The sequence below is a fragment of the Spinacia oleracea genome, chromosome 2 (genome assembly GCF_020520425.1).
Source record: "Spinacia oleracea cultivar Varoflay chromosome 2, BTI_SOV_V1, whole genome shotgun sequence".
Taxonomy (NCBI): Eukaryota; Viridiplantae; Streptophyta; class Magnoliopsida; order Caryophyllales; family Amaranthaceae; genus Spinacia; species Spinacia oleracea.
Window position 1 is genome coordinate 99,090,893 of NC_079488.1, and position 22,685 is coordinate 99,113,577.

General features: G+C 36.1%; 1 protein-coding gene across 3 annotated transcripts; it reads right to left on the minus strand.

Moving 5' to 3' along the window:
• Window positions 1-80: 80 nt before the first annotated feature.
• On the minus strand, window positions 81-22,036 carry LOC110803662 (ABC transporter G family member 28). 3 transcript variants are annotated; one of them, XM_022009192.2, is made up of 14 exons: window positions 21,425-22,036; window positions 21,265-21,341; window positions 17,854-18,129; window positions 15,667-15,730; window positions 15,431-15,577; window positions 15,220-15,254; window positions 11,645-11,718; window positions 8,491-9,404; window positions 5,123-5,419; window positions 3,501-3,977; window positions 2,805-2,953; window positions 1,929-2,218; window positions 1,614-1,747; window positions 81-521 (listed from the first exon to the last, which is right to left on the minus strand). In XM_022009192.2, the coding sequence occupies exons 1-14, from the start codon at window positions 21,676-21,678 to the stop codon at window positions 365-367; spliced, it is 3,345 nt and encodes a 1,114-aa protein (XP_021864884.1). In that variant the 5' UTR covers window positions 21,679-22,036; the 3' UTR covers window positions 81-364. The 3 variants fall into 3 exon arrangements, with proteins under 3 accessions (XP_021864884.1, XP_056693427.1, XP_056693428.1); XM_056837449.1 differs by lacking the exon at window positions 17,854-18,129 and having other exon boundaries at window positions 21,425-22,034; XM_056837450.1 differs by lacking the exons at window positions 21,265-21,341; window positions 21,425-22,036 and adding an exon at window positions 18,832-18,921.
• Between the last annotated feature and the right edge of the window lie 649 nt (window positions 22,037-22,685).

Below are 22,685 nucleotides of genomic sequence, written 5' to 3' on the forward strand. Positions count from 1 at the left end.
CTTTCTTGAATTTTAGATTATGGTTTGATTATAGCTGTCAATCTAGGTAGCCTTTCCATTTGCCTGAGACAACAAAAACAGAAACTTGAAAACACAAATTAATAAATCTTTTAATCAATCAGCTTGCGTGGTGCTTGCTGGTTCCTTCTACATACAGTCATACAGTCAATTTACAAAACATGCAACTTCATTGAAACTGACTTACTACCAATAAATCATCCTCTTTTCTCGCGATTTTCACAAGAAAAGTTACTCATTGCGTAGAATCAATTAAAATGGAGCTTCAAGAAATAAAGAACACAACATTTTTGCAAGGGAAGGGGAAAAAATATGTACATTATGATTCTACGAAGAAGTGACTGCATTATTTCCTTTGAAAGAGTACCATAAAATTGAACGCAGCAATTCGGCTTATTACACCAGTAGCAATGAGGACACAAAGGGAGAGCCACCAATCATTAACATCATAACCTTTTTCGTATAGAGCACCGCATCGTGTTACCAGCCAGACTCCGGAATACCTGAAAAATGAAGAAAGTATGTAAATTACAGTGAGAAATTTCAAAGTCACCGGTCAGTTTTGATCAGAGAAAATCATGCTGCTAGGAATTTGATGACATTGTAAATAAGAACGCTTTTTATGTAAACGAGATGGAAAAACAAAAAGTACAGTATATGGTATCGAATATTTTTTTTTTTTTTTTTTTTTGACAACTCAGTAGTCATAGAATTAAAGAAAAATTAGGAGCCTTTTCTAGCTGCTACAGCAAGATAATGGGCCCTAATAACACAGGATCTACTAACTTTAATAACCTTACATGGTATCGAATATAATCAAATCAAGATTGCAAAAAACATCAACCTATTTCATTGTCTTAAATTTACATGTTATCAAGTCTCTTGTGACAGCAAGTTTCCAAATGAAAAAAAGTAACAATTGGAAAGTTCTCATTCAGCACAAAGGTGGCATGTCCAGCAACTCCAAAGAAACAATCCCTCGGCATAGGAAGATAACAAACAACGAAAATAACAGCTTGTCTTAGTGGTATTTCCAATTCTCCTTTCTCTACTTTCATTTGACATTTGAATTACATAATAGAATTAGGCCACAAAGACTGGAACTACTTTTCTCGACTTTTTCAATTAGCTAAGATCAAGTACGGCTAGATGTGCTGTTAAGGACCCTTTATCAAAAATAGGATGCTCCTTACGTTCTTAAAGAAAAGTTATAGATGAATGAGTTATGAGAATGCTACCGAGTATTGTTGATAGAGTTAGGATTCCACAACCCATTGAATATAGTTTCGACCCAAAATAATTTAGTGAACTTCAGATTTTATTTACCAAGATTTTACCTAAATTGTAGCCTTAGGTGGTTTGAGCCAAGGAAAACAGAACTTATAAATATATCTCTCTTGATATTTTTACCTCCCTGTTGCTTTTTATGCTTGACTCAAGCAAGAATACTTCCATTCATGCGCAAATACATTAAAGGCACATCCAGCATACAGATAAGATAAAGTGAAAGGGAACATATATGTGGATATCTGTTTACATGTCTTGGAAAAATCAAACTTTAACTAGAGATATTAAAGGAAGTAGAGAATTCAAACCTCTGTGCATTTGCTATTACAAAAGCCTCCAGGGCCCACTTTGTATAGCACAAATTTTGTATCCTCTTAAGAAAGCCACTTCCATTTTCTTGAGTCGCAATCAGAGTCAGGACAACCGGCAGCAACACTGACCACTGCAACAGAAAAAAATCACTTTTACGTCTAGACTGATCTCTAAAAACCACAGTCTGAAGTCTGAACTCTATATCTTCAGATCCACAACTAAACATTTAAACGGTTTTGATGAAATATATTACAAGGATAAAAAAAAGTGTCAACATATCAGTTAAAATACTAGGTAGTAAGAAAACGCACCAATTGAGCAGGGCCAGGTGCGAAGAAGATAGCTAGTATATAGGCTATTCCGGTTACACAATATACAAGACAATACAAAACAACATAGTTCTCAAGGATGGAGGATCGAGGGTTGTTGAAGAAGTAAAACATTGATAAATAAACCAAAGGCTTGACAATTGTATTCAATTGGTCGATAGTGTCCTTAGCAAGAAAGAGAGCCAGGCTGCTCATGCCAGAATCGCTCTCCCTCCAATAATGCAGCTTATCTAGAGCAAATGATCTCAGGGCTGCAATTTTACACAGTAGAGCTGAAAACAATAGTTCAAACTAATTAGTTTTTATATGACAGACGGAAGCTGTTATCTTATGAAAAGAAACATCATAATATCAAAATGCGAACTTCCAGGCAATTGAAGCAAAAAAGAGACATAACAGGTAAATTCAAAATAAATGTTAACTCTGGATAGAAGAAGATAGCAACGTACTCGGAAGCTTGAGGTTAAGAGCAGAAGTACAAAACAGTAGAGAATTTTACTAAGCACAGAAAAATGTCAGGGATGCATCAACTTAAAGTGAGTTTCGAGACATTAGTGGGACCATAAAGCCATCTTTTTCTCAGCCTTTCCCATTTAATTTAATTTTATAGATATTAATATTGAATTCTTATTGACTTATTTCACATAATTTTTCATGGTACAAGTACGGCCAGTTAAAAGACTTGGATAAATCAAGACGGGTCATGTGAATGTAAACTACTCTACCAAATGACAGCCAGACAGACTTCTTTTAGTTTACTGTGTACACAGATTTGGATCACATTCCGACAAAATCAGACCAAACAATATCACACCTAAGTTAGTTTCAGAAAAACGAGACTGAGATCAGTAAACTTACACACTGCGATAACGGTGTATGTATAACCCACCACACCAAATGTCTCATCACTCACTTTCGCAAGGGTTCCTAAGCAGGCTCCAGCTAAAAGTAAAATAAGGTAGTCCACAGCTTGGATTCTGGCTTCTCTTAGCCGCTGCTTGCCAACCCTAAAAAGCACAAAGCTGATGAGTCTATGAGTTAACTCACTAGAAACCACAGAGTCCACAGCACAAGCTCATAGCACGAATTTCCATTGACCGATCAATTTTTTTTCCCGGACATGGAATACAAAATTCTTGTATTCACTGTTTTTTTACATGGACTACAATGCTAAATACATACACAATGCAGTTGATTATTGTTACCATTTTTTTGGTAACTGTTAAATTTTAATCATATATTCATATACTGATAGCAATTACCAGATCAGCATGATTTAGGCGTTCTCGATGATCCATGAATACACGGTTGATCAATCCTCTGAAACTGGACTTTTTTTTTTCCCTTTCAATTCCACCTATATCAGGGGGAACAATTACCTTAATTATGTACAACCAACTTTTTCTTTTATCTAACGATACAAAACCAAATGCTTATAAATTATCCTCTGATTTCTGCAAAATACATATTGAACTGGAAGATGACCACGAGAAAAACTTTTAGCACTTGATCCATAAAGGAAAAACAGTGAAAGAGCATGGTCACGATAATTACCTTCCAAGGAAGTATCTGTATTGTTGGAAAATACCAGGAGTTACTCTATTTGATTGGTCATCCATTTTCAAAATATTATGCAGCATATGGTCTTTTTTTAACTGGATATTACACTTCATATCCTGCCAAAGATCTTTAGCAAAAGACTTTCCCTCAGAAACAGGCTTTTCTATGTTAATGGAATTCTCCCCTTGTGAAGATCCAGGAATACCAAGCTCACTCTGCAAATCAAGGGGCACCGGGTATCCATTATGAAGCATCCACCTAATAGGCAGTTCTCTATAGTTTACATCTGAGTTTGGTTTCACAACACCCTCCAAGATGTCAATAAAGTGGTCTGGAGGATTGACGCGTTCAGGGACAGTGATTCCAAGGCCAGAAAAATACTCTTCTACCTTTTTTGCTGGTCCAAGATAAGCAATAAGACCACCTTTAGCTAGAAGTATCAAAACATCAAACATCGTGTATAAGGCGTAGCTGTCAAGAAAAGATGATGTATATGATCAAATCATAGTGTAGGAAACAAACAACTTGTGGAAAATGCATACACATAAAAGAAAGCCAATTCACCTAATGCTTTCACTAGACCATTCCAGATACTTGGTAAATTCAACTTTAGAGTTTAAACTTGTCAAAAAAGGGTACTTTGGCATTTATTTTACTTTCTTCACCACTAATAAGCGATATGGGCTGAACAAGTCATGTGACCACCTACAAGCATTTGATAGATTACTCCTAATGCTAACTTGTTATGATCTCTGATATGGAAAAGTTACATCATGGCCTGCATGAAATGCATGTCGACAAATCGATTCTTATACCAAGTAGAGAAATAAAGAATCTAGTTATATACAAGACCTTGCTTCATTCTCCATTGTTGCAATTGCATGTTGGCTTTTTTTATTTGAACAAATTATGGTACAGTTGGATTATAAATTTGTCAAACTCAGGTTAACATCCTCAAGTTAACGTTTACCAAAAATGGAGCAAAAAGTTATTGTTTACCCAAAAATGGAGCACAAGTTAACTTACATACAAACTAGCTTTTAGTTAGACAATTTGTGGGCAATAGAAGCAGCACAACTAAAATTGACGTTTTTGATTGATTAATACGCTACCTAGATTTCCAAAAAAAGAACTACTTTAACCTCTATACCGCAAGCTTATAAACTCTACTGTTCGGTGTGCTATGTTGATCAAATTGACTCTCTTAAGTTCTATAAACCAAATTATTTTGAGAGTTTCTCTTTATAACATCACTTTCCCCTTTTCTTATAACAAAAAGATACTAATTATGAAAACCAAAATAGGATAAAGAAACAACTTGATTGTTCAACTTCCAGAACTAAGAAACCAAAGTTATGTTGAGAGTGTTATCCATAAAACAGAATCAGAGAATCTTATGACAAGCGCCACAAACACAGAAATATGCTGCCATCTTCATTAAAAGCAAACACTACCAAATAATAATTAACTTATCCCACAATTCTAAAATTTATTGGATTATCTGATACACTTTGGATTTGATGTGTTGGGGGGAGTATAGATACATATAATCTGAAAGCAAATATCACCATATACGGGAACGGTAAATGTGAAAGTTTCACAAAGCTTCAATTTACCTTGGTTGGTGAACCACCATGCAAATATTCACACCTTCGAGTGCTTCACGACGGAGTGCTCTAAGCAGTAGCAATGATGATGAACTATCTAAGCCAGATGTAGGCTCATCTAAGATCAACAGTGAAGGCTCCATAACCATCTCCAGCCCTACATTAACCCTTTTCCTTTGCCCTCCTGAGATTCCTCGTTTCTCAACAGTGCCAACAATGCAATCCCGTACAGTCTGCAGCCCCAATGACTCAATGACCCTCTCTAAAACTAGGACCTTCTCCGCCTTTGACAGATCTGCCGACAGCCTATAAAGAAATAATACAAGAAAATTCAATAAACACCTGTATCGAGTTGGACAATCAACAGAAGACTTTTGCAACAACTGTAAAATAAAAAATGCACATGTTTGTGTCATTTCCTGAATTCATATTTCAACTTTTAATGAAAACTAAAGGTCAAGTTTGTAAGCCAGAAAAAGGCACTCAGTTTCCAATTCTTTTGCTAGTATTGTAGTCAGCTTTCATACCTAACAAGAATAGTAAGAGCAACTCACTTGATATTAATTATCCAAATTAAATTTCTACAATCTAACATAAAACACTTGAAATCTCAAACTCAAAAACTAAAACCCAGAATTATTACCAAACAGGACATAATGTTGCTCACTTGAAATTCAGTTCCTATGTGGAAGTATTTTAAGGAGTTGGCTTTTCTATCTAGTGACAAACAATACACGACCTAAGCTTCATCATTGAAGGCGAAAACATTGTCATCAATGCATCATTCATCGACATCCTCAAAGGGCTCTTCCAATGCCCATGGTATACCAACTGTTCAACAAAGATGTCAGAAGTCTTTTGCTCAAATTCGACTCCGTTCACAAAATACAAATCAAGTTGAAAGCAAACTTTCAAAACCATGGATACAAATCTTTCTTTTATTGTTTTAGATAGTTTTGGTCACATTCTTCAGTAACAGGTCACCTAAAAATTTTCCTTCCACCCTCCTCAAAAAAAGAAAAAAACATATTATAAAATTTTATAATGTCTGTGTTGACTTCTTAGCCAAACTCAAACTCAGGTTAACATCCTCAATTGACCGTCAATCTAAACCCAAACTTAGGTTGACCACGTCAAACGGATGTCACCCTAGACTCAAACTCAGGTTGACGTCATCAAACAACTGTCACCCAAAATTCAAATCCAGGTGTCATACACGTGGCACCAGCAACCGCTTCCACTTAATTCCAATTTAGGCAATTTTTATTCCTTCTTTGACTATCCTTTACTCAATGATGTGGTTTATTTTCTTAATATCACTATCTTTGCACAAAGTAAGACAACACCTCTCTTTCTCGCTCTTACCCTTGGTTTCTATTGCTACAAGAATTGGATAGAACTCAAAGGAACGGATGAAGTAATATGACTTGTTTATTTAATTTCCAACAGTTAGTAAAGTAATAGTTATAATACTAGCTTCGTTTCATAATAGATGCACAGTTTTGACCATCAAACTAATCAACACCCGACCATTATTTTCGTTATTATATATTAGTCAAAAAGATTAAGAAATATATACTAAATGCTATTCTAACAACATTTTACATACTAATATTTATTTTCAATACATTAGTAAAAAAAATTGGAATTAAAAAGTTAATAGTGCAAAAAGTCAAACAATGCATCTATTGTGATACAGAGGAAGTATTATTTAAAAATTAATCAATAAAGGAAAAAAATCAAAATCGTAACGCCACTAATGATGACTCTGTAATAGAAATAATAAAATTAGTAAAATCTATAACAAAGACAACACCGGTGGATAAAAAGGCATAAAAAGCAGGCGCGCTGAGGCTCAAGGCGTTTGGAGTCAATGCCTTTTGTGGTTTAGGCGAAGCGATTTCAATGAGGCGCAACTAAGGCACACCCCCTGAGGCGCAAATCATTTTTTCACAATTTTTTTTAATATTTTTTAGGTGTGCCTCACTTCGAGGCATACCTTACCTTGAGCCATTTTATACATTGGACAACGACATGCTAAATCACCAGATTGGTATACAACTATACAATAAGAGGACTAGCCAATTGATGGAAAATAAATCCAGCGACATTTAGGTGCATAAAATAGAAATAATAAAAAGCCATATGAACTTTTATTCACGAATGACAAAATTGGTGGACAAGAGATGTGCTTGTCCCACCATTAGAACTTGTTCCAACAACCTCTCTTGCTGCTCACCCCTCTCACAAGCCACAACCTATAGTAATATCATCCAAAGGTTCGCAATCTACATCTAATATCCACGCACCACGGTATGGTAATATAAGAATCTTGGTAGGAAGGTGAAGAAAGCGGAAACAAGTTTCTGTTTTTGATTTATATGTTCCAAACATTAACTAATTGTATGTAGTTCAATTTTATATTCCTTTTGAGTAGAAGAGTGTTTGATATAACCCACCACATTTACAAGTCTTCTGTTATTTGGTTTATTTCCCTGTAACAAGATTCTAAGAGGTAGAGAGTGACTGCATATAACTATATAAGTTGGTCTTATTATGGAATTCAAAAGCTAGAGGATGTCTTCTTATATAAATAGTTTTTTTCGTAAGTGGGCATATAGAATATTATTATTTGACCTATAGTAAGCCAACATGATCTGAACTGATCTAAACTCAGTAAAAAAAAATATAATCAGAAATAAGATAAGGTGATGTGACCCGATCCTAGTACTTATATTAAGATCTCGTTTGATCTGAAATAAGAATAATTATCAGAGAATAGGTCACTCAGAAATTGACGATCTCCTATGCCGATTCATTCTGGTCACAATGACGATCTCCTATGCCGATTCATGTTAGCCGACCCCAAATCATTTTGGGACTAAGGCTTTGTTGTTGTTGTTGTAGGTCACTCAAAATAACATAGCATACTAGTTTTCTAACCTAGTAATTTCATCATATAAATTAACACGTCATATATTAAGTCAACAAAGTTGCCCTGACCAATTTACTTAGAATTAAAGCAAAATAACCGGGATAGAAATCAATAAATCTCATCAGACAGAAATCAGAAATTGATGTTACATTCCATTTATGACTCCCAATCTGTATATACGAACTGAATGTTTTTGTTACTTTTTTTTTATAACTAAGATTCAGAAAGGACAAGGTGTCCTCACAAAGAAACTCTGTAATATTTTAAATTATCTCAATTCATCTGTGTCTCCCCTATAGAATAATTTGGGACCCCAACCACCTTAGCCCATAAAGAAGTAATGAAAATTAACACATAGGCAACAGCTCGTCACAAATATGAAATAGATTTCTTGGTATCTCAAACAAAAATCACACAAAGATGATAATAAATTGAGGCTTACCTACATCTTGCACTGAACCATAAATTCTCTTCAACTGTTAAGTTCCCATGCACTATATCATCTTGAGGAACAAATCCTATAATTCTTTTATATGAGTGAGTCGAATCAGCTTTTCCATTAATAAGAATCATGCCAGTTCTTTTGCAACCAGTAGCCTTCCCAGCCAAAGCAGAAAGAAATGTTGTTTTTCCTGCTCCTGATGGTCCCATGACAGCTGACACTCGTCCCGGAGAGATTTTCCCTGTTACACATCGCAACAGATGCTTTTTCTTCCCCTTTAAGGTAAGGGTTAAATCTTGGAAAGCTACTTCCAGCGTAGGTCTCTTTCTGAGTTCAATATCAGTGGAAACAGAAAGCATTCCCGAGAAAGTGAGGTTATTAGTCTGCTCCTGCATAGCCTTTTCCTTCTCAATTTGGCCATATGCATATTTAAAGATCTGGCTATGAGTTGAATATTGATTAGCCTTCACATTCTTCAGATTCTTATCTCCTATCTCGAATTTGAAACCTTTATGGCCATCATGATCCTCTGCAGATTCAATCATCATATTTTGAAGGTCGCTGCACTCAGGCTTCTTCCCTTTTCTAGCTATAGAAAGATCTTGAGATGAATTTGAAGTGTTTAAAGTAACAGGCAAAGATCCATCTGTTTCAGGATTATCTTGACGAAGACCTCCAGGCTGGATTTCCTGCTTCGCAGATTTTCTCCTAGAAAATGTCTGGGACAATGATTTTTGTAGGCCAAATGCATGTTTTGCAACATCTTTAGCAGATTTCCAAGGATCTCGTGCTTGAGCAGTTTCTCGTGCACTTTTTGCAGCAGCTTCCCTAAATTTTGCTAGTCTTTGATCTCGAGTAGCAAGAACTTGGTCAGAGCAATTATAAATAAGCAAAAGTATAGAGGTTACTCCACCCTGCACAACACGTACAAAGTATTCATCAGGGAGGCGGACAAGACATTGCCTAGTTAGATGAATCACTTTTTCTTTTTCTTTTGAGGTAAGTTAGATGAATCACTTAATTTAGCTATGTTAGAAAAAATAAAATTATCAACAGTTTAGAAACGAAAAAATAAAAACGAAAATCAGTGGAAAATATCTGCTCCAAACAAAACAAAATTAATACAGCAATACTAAGACAAGATCGTAGTGGTTTATTGCTAACAAAATCTGCATATTGTTTCCTGTTATGGAGATGAAAGCTCATCCTTGTTGAACTGGATAGTGGACACCTTGTAGCTCAAGCGACTGTCCCAGATTCCCAGGACATGGGAATTTCCCTCCTCATTTTCTCCAGCAGCAAACCTTATTCCTCGGTTCCTCCAAATAATACCCTTCTTAATTTCGAGGCTATAGATCTTTCTCTTGTGAGTACTAGCCTTAAAGGCCCCATCAATTTTCTATTCAAAACAGGATACCCAGAAGTTGGTAGGGGAAGCATTCGTACAGCCTTAGTTCTACCATGCCGATAATCTGAAACAGTCTACCATATTCCCTAGAGTAGAGATTTTCCATAGATCCATCATCGACAACAATATACTTTCTCCGTTCTTATTTAGTTGACATAGTTGACTTTACCAATATTCATACAACCTTCTTTGACCGGAATTTGTGATTTATTCTTAAGGTAAAATATAGTCATGTCAGATCTTGTTAAATTCGTCTTGATAAATATTTTCAAAATATCAACTTTTAATAATTTTTTCTTTTACATAATTAGATATATTAATGAAAAAAAATGTGCATTGGCAAACATGACTAAAGAAATGTGTCAACTAAATAAGAATGGAGGAAGTATAGTACAGTCCTTGGAAATATCCCTTTCATAAAGGTTTCCAGCCGTCCCCGCTAGCCTGATACGTTTACCCATTACTTCCAAAACATATTGGGTAAGTATGTTTGGTGTACTCGTACCATACATGTCCCCTATACGGCAAACGCCTACTAGAATGGATAACATTCCTGGGATAAGAATCTACAGTATTAACATTCCTCACTTCTTGAGCTGTTAAGAGACACATATATACTTGTGCAGTTGTGCGAGGTTGGACCTTCTCACTTTCCTGGTCACCCTCGTGTTAATCATACCTACCTCAACCTAATATCTATTCCCCCACAATATGTACCATAAGAACATTATGGCCAAACCCATGCTATGCAGCCGGGAGAAAAGTGGAAACCCTATTATACAACCCCACTTCAAAAAAAATTGTTGATTTCTTTCTTTAACTTTCAAGTGCACCACCAGATTTCCAACAGAACCACTTCCACACTTCAACAAGACAACATTTTTTGGTCCTTTTCCTAGTTTTCCGAGAAACAAGAACATCTTTCAGAAAACAAGATTGAACCCAGTTCAACTCAGTCAAGGCTAATTATAAGCACAGTGCCCAACAGGGGAAACGTATGGCACAAAATGCAATACTGTAAAGCTTCCAATGAATAAGTTGTTTTCTACTGAACATTTTATAGAATTTCTAGAAGAAATGATACAGAATAATTAGGAAGGTTCGAAAAGGTAACATAACAATACTTCTTATTACCATTTCATGTTAACCTTTTAGAAATGGAAGCCTGATAATCAGAACAAACTAATATCATGGCTTGGATTGGCAACCTACTCAAATCGGAGGGAAATAGTCTAACTTGGAGGGCTGGTTCTCTTGGTCAGATTCATAGAATTCTCAAGTTGATTCAAAGAAACAATAAGGAATAAGTGTGCTACTAGTAATTGTTCAAAATATTTTTTACAAGCTTAAAGCAGATCCATAAAATTTTAGGCTATCTCATGCAAGAGTCTTTACATCTGAGGGAAAATGGCCATATCAGATTGCATCATAATTCATGAGATTGCCATCATAATACACGCAAAAACCATCTGAAAAAACCACAAGGAAAAAATAATTCTTCTGAAGTATATTATCATTGTCTGCCACATTAACTCATCATCAGTATGCATGAGATTTATTTTACCCCGTGACTGAGTGACTTGTAAAGGAGATGCCAATTCTTTCTTAGGATCACTCAAATTCAATATTGTTTCTCGCGAAGCAAAAAAGAACATAAAAAGCCCCCCCCCCCCCCCCCATAACACAATAACTATCAACTAACTCATGAAATTTATTTGATAATCTAGGTAAAATGAGTGAACTTACAAAAAGCAAGACCCCATAGGCAGTAATATTTTGGTTTGAACTTCCTGCATCACATCTAGTCATAAGTAAACATCCTGCATGCATTAAAGAAAACTTTATTACTTTCGAGAAGCAATATGTCAATAAGAAAGAAAAATTTTCAAAAAGAAATAATCTAGGAAATTTTATAAGTGCACAACCCTTTCCTTTGTCAAAATACAAACAATGGCAGTGAAAGTTATATAAACTGGGGGTTGTTTTGGTTGTTAAATGTGGAGACTCTCCAACTAACCACTAGGCTACTTGCAACCAAGGTAACAAGGAATGACGGAGGAAATACTTTAAATGTAATACTCCACAATTACTAACTGGTGGAGCAAGTGCACATGAAGTCATGAATCCATTCCCCGAGGCGTTGACCCGTCGGCCGCCACAGACCATCACCCAACTTTCCAGTGGTATACCACAATGAGTCTGGAAAAAAATCATGAGACACGGAAAACTATCCAAGTATCCAGAATTCCATATATCAACAACTAACACCACCTGAAGGACCTAGACTTCCCCAACTTTGGTAATAAATCCTCAACTTTTCTTCTAGTGGTTAGAGACTTAAAATTATCCAAGATAACATCTCACGTCCCAAAAAATTATGACAAAATAACGTTACTCTAATCTCATGCTCTTAAAAATGCATCTCTAATGCATCAATGAAGATGGGACTCCAAAGTCCAACAACACCTCCATAATCTCTTCTCATTAATTGGAAATGTAGTAATGCAGCCTACAAAAGAGAAAACGAGAGCTCAAAACATAAAGAAATGGCAAGGCCTAAGAAATTAAAAGTTGATTAACAATGCTCGAATAGAAAATGAAGATTGCAAAAGAAGACCTGCCTAAATTGAACTTAACTTACTAAAGCAAGATAATAGAAAAATATTTCTAAGAACAGTATAAACAAAAACTACCAAATAATTAGCTATTAAGGAGGAGAATTTGAGAGGTTTGAAGATATACAAACTAGAGTACTAGTTAAACTACATAGGATTGTAGTGACATTGAAACTTGTGGCCAACTTGGTAGAAGTCAAACCTACAGGGATTAAATCACCATGGATTGTCCAAAGCGGTAACTTAACATCTTTGTAATCAACTAATCATTGACCCATCATTTCCAAACGACTAGTTTTTAGCCCTTTGTTTCAACAAAAACTCTATCATGCTCTCCTAGACGTCTCACGTCTTTGTACTCCCTCTCTTGACCATTGTCTTCCTCACTCTATCCAGTGTAAGGTAAGGTTCCAACCTTAGTTTTAAAAAAGTGTGAGGCGCACCGAAGCGCAAAGGATCCTTAGAGCATAGGCACAAGGCACGGGGGGAAAGCGCGCGTCTTTCATATACGAGACGCACATTTTTTTTATAGTAACTTTTCTTGTTTTCATTAATCGTAAAGAGTTCAGAATTACTTTTCTTAAAGATGTGTCGAAAGGTAAAGTAAAATTTATATAAACATAATAAAAGCATTTTGAAAAGGAAAAAAAATCAGAATGGTTCACGTGATGATGACAGATCAAAAAGGATTAAAAACAAAAAAAAAAGTAAGAAAGATAGAGTTGTAATATTTAATGTCAACAAGTGGGTGTACTACCTAGGTGGGACAAAAACAATAAAAAATGAAAAACTTTTCACTTTTCTATGTCATTTTGACCAACTTATGGGATGGGGTGGGGCATGAGCAGTAACATCACATCACATGGGCTTCTACTTTGTAGAAAAAGTCACTGCCTTTTGTCATAAATTCAACCACCCTGCCTCATCCCAAACAGCGTGCGCCTTTTGTAGCTCGCCTCACCTAGGGCTGAAGAAGCGATTTCACTTGCGCTCTAACTTGCCTTGCGCTTTTAAAAACTAAGGTTCCAACGAAGCCAACAAGATGTGAGAGCCTTGCCCGTTTCCAATGCCCCACAAAGGCCACAATTAGGCATGTCCATGGATGTCTATGGGAAGGGGCAGGAAAGTATGTGGGGATAATATACCCACCTAAAGTTTTAAACACATCACCCATGGTGGGTTCAGAATCCAGAGAACCTTCACATTCGTACTCACACTAGCGAGTACAAATCAGAAATAACACCCACCCCACAACCCAGTTAGATACCTAATCCCATCTAACTTGTTACCTGCGTCAAACACTCGTCAAAACGTAAAGTCCACGATTCAAATAAAAAAAATGTGTATCATTTACCCACCTACACTTGTGTATTCCACCGAGAACATCTAATCTTGCTCAGTAACAAGGGAACGGAACTCATTTTCAACTTTAAAAGAGAGAATATTGACGTCCTTCACTTCCCAAAGATGATTCTACACCAGTCTTTTATCCCGCGGCGCATCTTGTAATGTATAAGGAGCAGGTTGGGAGTAATGATGTATGTAGTGCGGGGTAATGGAGTATGGAGTATATGGAGGAAAAGTTATCAAATCAATACTAGTCCCAGTTCCGAACTTTCTTACTCCCATACCCGCTCCTTGTGTTATTTCAGCACCCTTGTTGACCGGGGTGTCAGTGTCGACATGACATGACACTAGACGTGACACTCTATAGGTGTCTGGGCAAGTGTCGGGCACTCATCTCGGTAAAAGATTTGAAATCTAAGTGTTGAAATCATAGGAGAAGAGAAAAAGAAAACAATAAGGTTCAATTTTCGATATCTAAGATGAATATGAAACATCACTATTGAACAAATTAGTCTTACCGGATGTTACCAGGATAAAAAAAACTATAAAGTAAAATAAGACACTGAAAAAGTAGGTTATCTTAATGTCCTCTTCTTTTTCTTTTTTATTTTTATATATTAACATAATATGGGGTGGGAATTTATCCGACACTTTATATGATAGTCGTATCTAAAGAAATAGTCAAGACAATCCTTTAACCGTGTCGCCATGTCTACAAAATTTTGGATTTGAGTGTTCAATCCTCCGACACCGGTGTCGGACATAACACTTTCGTGTCTGAGCAACATAGCCCGCCTCACTACCCACCGAAGTTTGTCAAGTGTGTAGATACCTTACCCTACCCCACTTGTCATCCCTTTCTAATGAGAAATGTCTAAAAGAAGAACATCGACTAAGAAGAAAAAAATGACATGGAATAGGTAGACCAAAACAATTGTTAACTTCTCCAATTAATGTGCATATTGCAAATAATCAAGGCTGCTTAGTCACGGGAGGACGTTGACATTTTTCTACCTACTGTTACTTGCTAGACTTATTCAGATGGTCATATGCCATGCGTACTAATACTTGGTGTACTCAATAAATCGAAAGGTAGGGTTAGCTATCGATTGTTGAGATTTCTTCGGAGCACCTTATAGCATAACAAAGAAAAAAAAGAGAGTAAAAGTCTTTAATACTGCCCGATGACACAGTTTTGATAACTGGTATGCACATTATCACTCTCCATGTGTGCACATTATCATTCTCCAGTGTGCTAACAAATACGTAGTAGCTGGAAGTTTCAATATGTATGCAAGCAATGAGTAAGTTCTACTTCAGTTCCTTATTCAACGAATAAAATCAAGGAACAAAACTTACGTGATTGAGATGTCGAGCCTGTTCGGCAGTAATGCCTGCCATAAATGATCAAACACAAAGATCAGCATCCCACAACCTAAGGAAATCAGAAATCAGATGATGAAGTCAATCTATGTGAGAAATGCTACTAATGCTAGTCCTAGAGGATGGAAGCGCAAGTGAAAAAACTAGTGTGCCAGAATGTGCCAAGATATAGAGTAATAATCAATACCCACTATTGCATGGTTCTTTCTCGACAGTACTTGGACAATATGATCCTGCTGGACAGAAGACGTCTCCACTACTGTCTATATCAGCCCATACATCAGCTCCTCCACAAGAGTGGTTCGGTTGCCCCTGTGGAAGTTGGTAGTGATACCTACAAATGTTATCCATGAAGATATAAACATTAGTAAATCAAGGCAAAAACTGAGTTCCGTGACAAAGTAGACTTTGATTTGTACTTACGGGTCACAAACACCAGTAGTCTTGTTGAATGATCCTAGGGGACAGTATGAACCAAGTGGACAAGCTTCAATGGAAAAATCACAGGTAAGAATGTGCATTAAAACAAATGTGAGAAACCTCCTTTATGGAAGAAAAGAAGAAGAAAAAAGGAACCAAATCAAAAAAAATATATACATCAAAAGGAGGAAAAAGGCATTATCACTTTACAACCCCCCCCCCCCCCCCCCCCCCTCTCCCCGAAAAAAATAAAGAAAAAAAAAATACCTTAAGACAAAGAATGACATTCCAAAAATAAAAGAGGGTGCATGAAAAAAACTTTCGTTATCAAATAGGGGCAAATTTATTAAGTTTTGAGACATGGCTAGAAAAAACAGTTGGAGGGATTAGAATCAACAATAGACAACAAAAAGCATCCCTTATCTAAAAAAATGTAAGGATAAAAACTTTGAAATCAGAGAAAGAGAAGAAAGAATATAAGAGTTGAAAACATTAAATTAACAAAGAAGAGGATCAAATGACACTATGCTAAAAATATTATTAAATCAACATGCTTAATGAATTAATGACAAGCGATTAAGATTCAAGACCCTGTAGTGAGATAGAAGCCTACAATTATATTGTACTACAAATTACTCCTTCCCTTTTCAAGTTATGTTTCCCTTACTCTCTTCAACCCCACACTTTCTAACTCTTTCTCTCTCCAGCTTAGGGCCAGCAATCTCATATTCTCATCCGAACCTGATGGTTATCCATCCAACCGACCCAAAAAATATGGATGAAAACTCGATAATACACTGATTTTAAGTGGATGACGGGTGGGTCAGGTGATGGATCGGGTCGGATTCGGGTGGACATACATCCAACCCGTCATCTGATTCGTCACCCAATCCATCCATCCACCTGATATATATTGTATATATATACACACACTAATAAGTTGAAACCCTAAGCAATTCAGTGGATTTACTTTCATCTTACTCTCATCTCAAAATTTATACGAAGTATCTGAAGTCAAATTATAGCAAGAATAGTTGAACACTCATGTGTTGGTTTCATAGCTCCCAGTACTCACAAAACTTGCCTTTTATTTTCTCTAAACTATAATATTAATGGAATATGAATTCCATTTTTGAGGTAGTTATGGTATAAATTTATTATCCATCATGTTACTCAAGTTTATAATTGTAATTGTTCTTATATCCTTACTCTCTTTTTTCCGGCAAATATATGTAGTTCTAACTTTTAATAGTGGAACATAATACTTTTTAATTTATGAATAATGTTTGGGTTAAATTTGTAAAATTTGTTGAAAATAAACCAAATACCTCATTGTAAATTGTAGGTGTTTGTGATAGAATGTCACCCGTTAAACACCCGATCCATCCGTGGATAATGGACAGGTCGGTTGTAGATGGAGTGAATAGCGGGTGATGGATGGGTCAGATGGAGGATGTATAATTGACGGATGGAGACGGATGGAGACCCACCCGGTCCACCTCCGATCCATTGTCAGCCCTACTCCAGTTCAGCCTCCAGCCCCACACTTTCTCTTACTTTTTCTCTCTCTATAAGTTATTCTTAATCTCAATGCCAAACTCTACATACAAAATAATACAGGACAGAAAAATTGTCAAGTTTATATCTTAATAAACTCGGAATAAAAGCTAGAAAGAGAAAATTCAGTTGCTATTTATTTTCCTAAAATTTATGCTAAAATTAGCTCTATGGTTTGGACGTCCATCACAAATGTGCACACAACAATGAAGGGGTGGAGTATACGATAAATAATCAAACAGAACAAAAAATCTACATAAATATTGAATTCATATCATTGTATCTAAAGAGTAACTACACATGAATTCTCACGCAGCAATACCAAAAGGAGTAGCATATTGGTGAATGTAAAGAATTCCTACCAAGTTGACAAGACTACATGTTTGTAGCAACTTTTTTTATCATAAGTTAAGTGCATTAGCAATTTAGATAAAATACGAATAACACAGTTGGGATTATTAGACAGAAATTTGAAATTGTAACATGGCACAAACAATAACAAAAAGCAAACTTGTACAACGTACAATAAACAAAAAGAGAACTTGTAATGAATACAATAAACAAAAAGAAAACTTGTATAGCATGCATTCTAATGTTAATAAAAATAAAAAAGGCAGGTGTATGAAAGCTCACGTATCATGCAAGTCAGGCCATGAGGGCAGAAGAACCCTTCACAACAAGGCTGGCAATCATCTGTTCTGTCTGGAATATCCGTTGAATCTTTATAATTAACGTTTTGATCATGACCAACACTACAGGCCCATCCTGGCTGACACCCAGAAAGCCATGTGGTCATATTACAGTTTCGGTTTAACTTCAAGTGAAGAATGCCCATGGAACCACTTTCACGGAAACTGGTAAAATAATATTTGATTTCTGCTGCTGTACACAAGCGCTGAGCCAGGTCCCCTATCATTTAACATCAGTTTCTAAATTAAGTAACTTGTAAATTATTAAAAATCCATATCTGAACAAAGAGATAAAATTGGGGTAGAAGGATCACTTTTTCATCATTATCATTCATCATTATCATTACTCCCATTGCCTCAAAGAGGCTCCCGCAAGAAGCGGGGTAAGGGGGGGTCGGGTGTACGCAACCTTACCCCTGCAATTACAGAGAGGTTGTTTCCAATTGACCCAAAAACGATAACGGGACGACAACGGGACGACCATCTTCTACCTCATGGAAAAGAAGCGAAGAGGTTTTAAGAGTCATTTTGATTTAGTCCATTACATCCCACAGCCAAAAGAACAAATGAATCTTTAGCTCCATCGGAAATGGACATAGAAGGATCACTTTTTAGCAAGAAATGTTTTGTATCCATCTGTATTAATACTAATAAGACCTGGTCTTCAATTACCATCCTACCGTTACCCATGTGCCTCTAAAGGAACAGTCAAGAGCAATGAACAAGGGGTTCAATGTACACAACCCCCATATAATTGCGAAGAGGCTCTTTTAGCCTGAACCTTACAGTTGCAAAATACCATAAATCATGCACCAAACTGTATGTCTGCCCTTGATGAAGTGTTATGCTAAGATCAATAGGTTATTAATCACAGACATGTAACAAACAAATTAAATTGCTATGACTCACAAAAAGCTCGTACCCACTGCATAAGGCTCCCGCTATTTAGCGCAAGGTCTGGGAAAGGTCCAAATGCACGCAGCCTACCCTTATTTTCATAAAGATGCTAAAACTAAGGGTAAGGTTCAAATTACTATGACTGACATAAAAGTTTAAAATCACTTCTGTAATTAATAATATGTAAAGTATAAGTTGAAAGTGAGTAATGTAATTTCTTGCTTGAATTGACCTATGTTACACGCACATGCACATGCACATGCACATGCACATACACAGCAAGCACACACATACATAAATAGTAGGAATACTGGTTTGATAAACTTTAAGTAGAAAATAAAGAGAAGTTTACCAAACTACAGCCTCAATTTCTTTATTAGATGAATTGAACTTTGTCTGATTAAATCAAACCTCTTTGGTAAAAGCACCACCAAAATTTCTATAAGTTGAGCATCTTTCCCAAGAAACATAGACCAGTAGGAACAGAGTGACTATCAGGTGAGACAAAACCACTTTCTTCAAAACTCTTCCCTCTCTTCAGGATCAAACATCAATCACAAGTTTGCAACAACACAATAACCAGCTAATTGGGATAATTAACCACCCCCCCCCCCTACCCGAAACATCAGGAGATTTTCTCTTCAGGAAAAAACTGTACATAGAATATGCTTGTTTTAGCTGATGACATAAAATAATGTATTGGCTACTATAGATTCTATGCACTTATAGGGTTCTTAAGTAACTAAAATATATATCTTTTTTTCTCAAACAATCAAAGCTCCCAACATACCAACATACCAACAAACTCATAGGCTTCTTACTAATCAACATAGAGAAAATATGTTAAGAAAAGAAACCTAACCGCCGGAAGGGTGGGGAGGGGGGAGGGGCTCCAACCATGCCGTTGTACATTACAATTCCAAACAGAAGCTAATATATTTCTAAATTCTCTCTACCCAACATTACAACCACCCATAGAAAAAAAACGCGGATGCAGTCGCGTTCGCGGTAACGGTCGCGTTGTCGCGGAAACCGCTTGTAACGGAAGAATATAACGGATCGCGGCTGACGCGGTGTGAATTTTTAGAAAAAAACCACATTAACATGTCTAAGCCTTATTATTACATTTTTAGTCTAAAAAGTATTATATCAACACAATATAACCAAATCTATCCTAATATGAGTGAGTATTATATTCTGTGAACAAATAAGCACTCGAAATATCATGTTTCATAAACTACATAACTAATTACAAAAATATTTTTGGTCAATTTATGTAAAAGAACGGTGTAACGGAGAAAAAAACGTCAAACGCGGCGAGTCACCGTTACGTAACGGACGACGCGGGTAGAAAGACGTGATTTTTGTCAAACCGTAACGTAACGGGTTTTCGTGGAACGGCAAATCCAAAATAGGTTACAGAACGGCCGTTACGTAACGGAACGGCCGAGTTTTAATTCCATGCAACCACCCCATTCGCCACAAGTATAGCATGAAAATATATCTTCCCCTCTACTAAAAATATTCTAAGCTAATGAGCAATATTGTAAAAAAAAGTTAAGGGAGCCTAATCAATTAGAAAGTTCGATAGCCTGAGGCCTTTTCCATGTTACTCAAATTGTACAGGTGTAAGACCCTAAAAATCTTAAAACCATTCATTATAAATAAATATAGCACTTTTTTTGCCAAAAACAAAGAATCGAATATCCACACCAATGTCTTAGTGTTGAGCATTCAAAACACACATGTGAGCTGAAATGAAGAATTTGAGCAACATCCTACACTCGACTCCTCAACCCTTATTCTCCTATTTCACTTTATTTAGATGAATTTTCAATGAGTTAAAATCTTGAAAAAATCGCTTGGTTTACAAACCTCCCTCTCTAAAATGTGAGATCCCCAATCATTCAACTCTAATAGAAGTAATTTTTCAATATTTAACCAAGCACCCACATATCAATGAAATCTTGAATAGCTCTGATAGTCCTTCTTACCAACTACTACCTCCGTTTCAAAATGATCTTTACACTTTCCGTTTTAGTCCGTTTCGTAATATTCTTTACACTTTATTTTGTTCTATTTTTAGACATAAAAAATTACTATATTACTCTTCTCACCCCATAATATTTACAATTTTCCACTCACTTTCTCTTGCTTTATTCATTTTTTTCTTATACCTATTCACTTTTTTACACATTTCTCTTACTTTATTCATATTTTATTATATTCAACCAACTTTTCTACTTTTGTCTTAATATTTGTGCAAATAGTAACCGTAAAGATATTTATGAAACGGAGGTAGTATGTCATAATCTTTATATTAAAGAATATTTCATAGTAACTCACGAACAACGTATTAAAGCATTAAAACAAAAGCATGAATAAACTTCCACACCACACAATCCAGCCATTAGATAACATATGTTAGCATCCTCAGCCAATGAATTGCACGTTATACCTTTGGTTTTAAGAATGCAATTGGACAAAAAACTCAAATTCCTCGAGAAATCAAAAGCTGAATCCCATTCAGCCTTCCTGCAACCAAACAAAAAAATTCATAACCAAACCAATCACCACACATGCACAAAAAATCAAAAAATAATTGCAGGTTAACTGACACGTTTTTGATGCAAAAGCTGAATGTTTTAATGACATCAGGGGTCAAAAATGAGCTGGAATTCGCGAATCGTTCGTAAAGAACTTGAGTAACATAATCAACCGCAGCAGGATTATCATTGTCGTCGGTCTCACCACCATCTCCTTGGCAATTGACACCGCCAAACAATGCCGTCAATACCAATGGCAACAACACGAAGTAGAGAATAGTGAAACCCGTAACGCCTTTCGATATCTTCATCGTCCTCAATATCATCCCACTGATCAAAATCTGGGATCGGAAAATTCAGAATTCGATCGGCTGAGGGTTTCAGTTTCACATTCTTCGAGTTGCGGAAATTAGGGTTCGGGGTGAGAGTGAGGACGGTCGTGAATTTGCAAGCCATGGTAAGGAAAATTGAATAGTTAGGGGAGATTGGGGGAGATTGGGGGAACCTGAATTTTAGCGGAAATACAAGGTGGGGAATTGAAGGTGCCGAAGTTTTGGGGGGCGGGAACAAGATACAAATTATGTTTTCAAGTGTTATACTTTGATCCGAGTGTTATACGAAGTACAAATTATGTTTTCAAGCGGAAATGAAATGAAGAATAAAGATAAAAAAGGTGAGCTGAACTAAATAAAGGGAAATTCCCGTTGGTACTCCCTCCCTAAGAGTGAGCAAAAAGTTCGAGTATTCGTTATTGGTTTCGAAATCGGTTAACCAGTTAGAAATCGGCGAGAGATTATACACTTACCCCTGGATATGTCCAGTCAGCCTACCCTGCAATGGGTATTGGGCACGTCATCAAATGAAAATTTATTTAGAGGGGAAAATATCTGAGTTTAGGGGGGGAATTAGTGAATACCGCCATTCTCTCCTGTATTAGCGGATATGTTTAACCCTAATTCCTCACAAATTTTTGCCACCCAACATTTCGTTTAATAAATATATATATATATTGTAATTTTTCGTGATAACCTCCATTACCACTACTGTAATATCCCGAATTTTTGGGTATTTTCAAATAAATTATTTCGGTATTTTAATACTTCGTATAATTTTACGTTTAAAATCAAGGTTTTAATGAGTTTTAACTAAAAGAAACTAAAACTATATTTTCAGATTATTTTATAAATTTTGTGAAATTAAGTCTCCTAGTTAAACCCTAATAGTTTTATACACGTACTATATATCTCCCTAAGAGCCAACGTTGCCGTGTCTAATATATTAGAAACTTTGCATGGCAAACCCCCATTATCCTTCGTCATTGCGCCGTATGTCA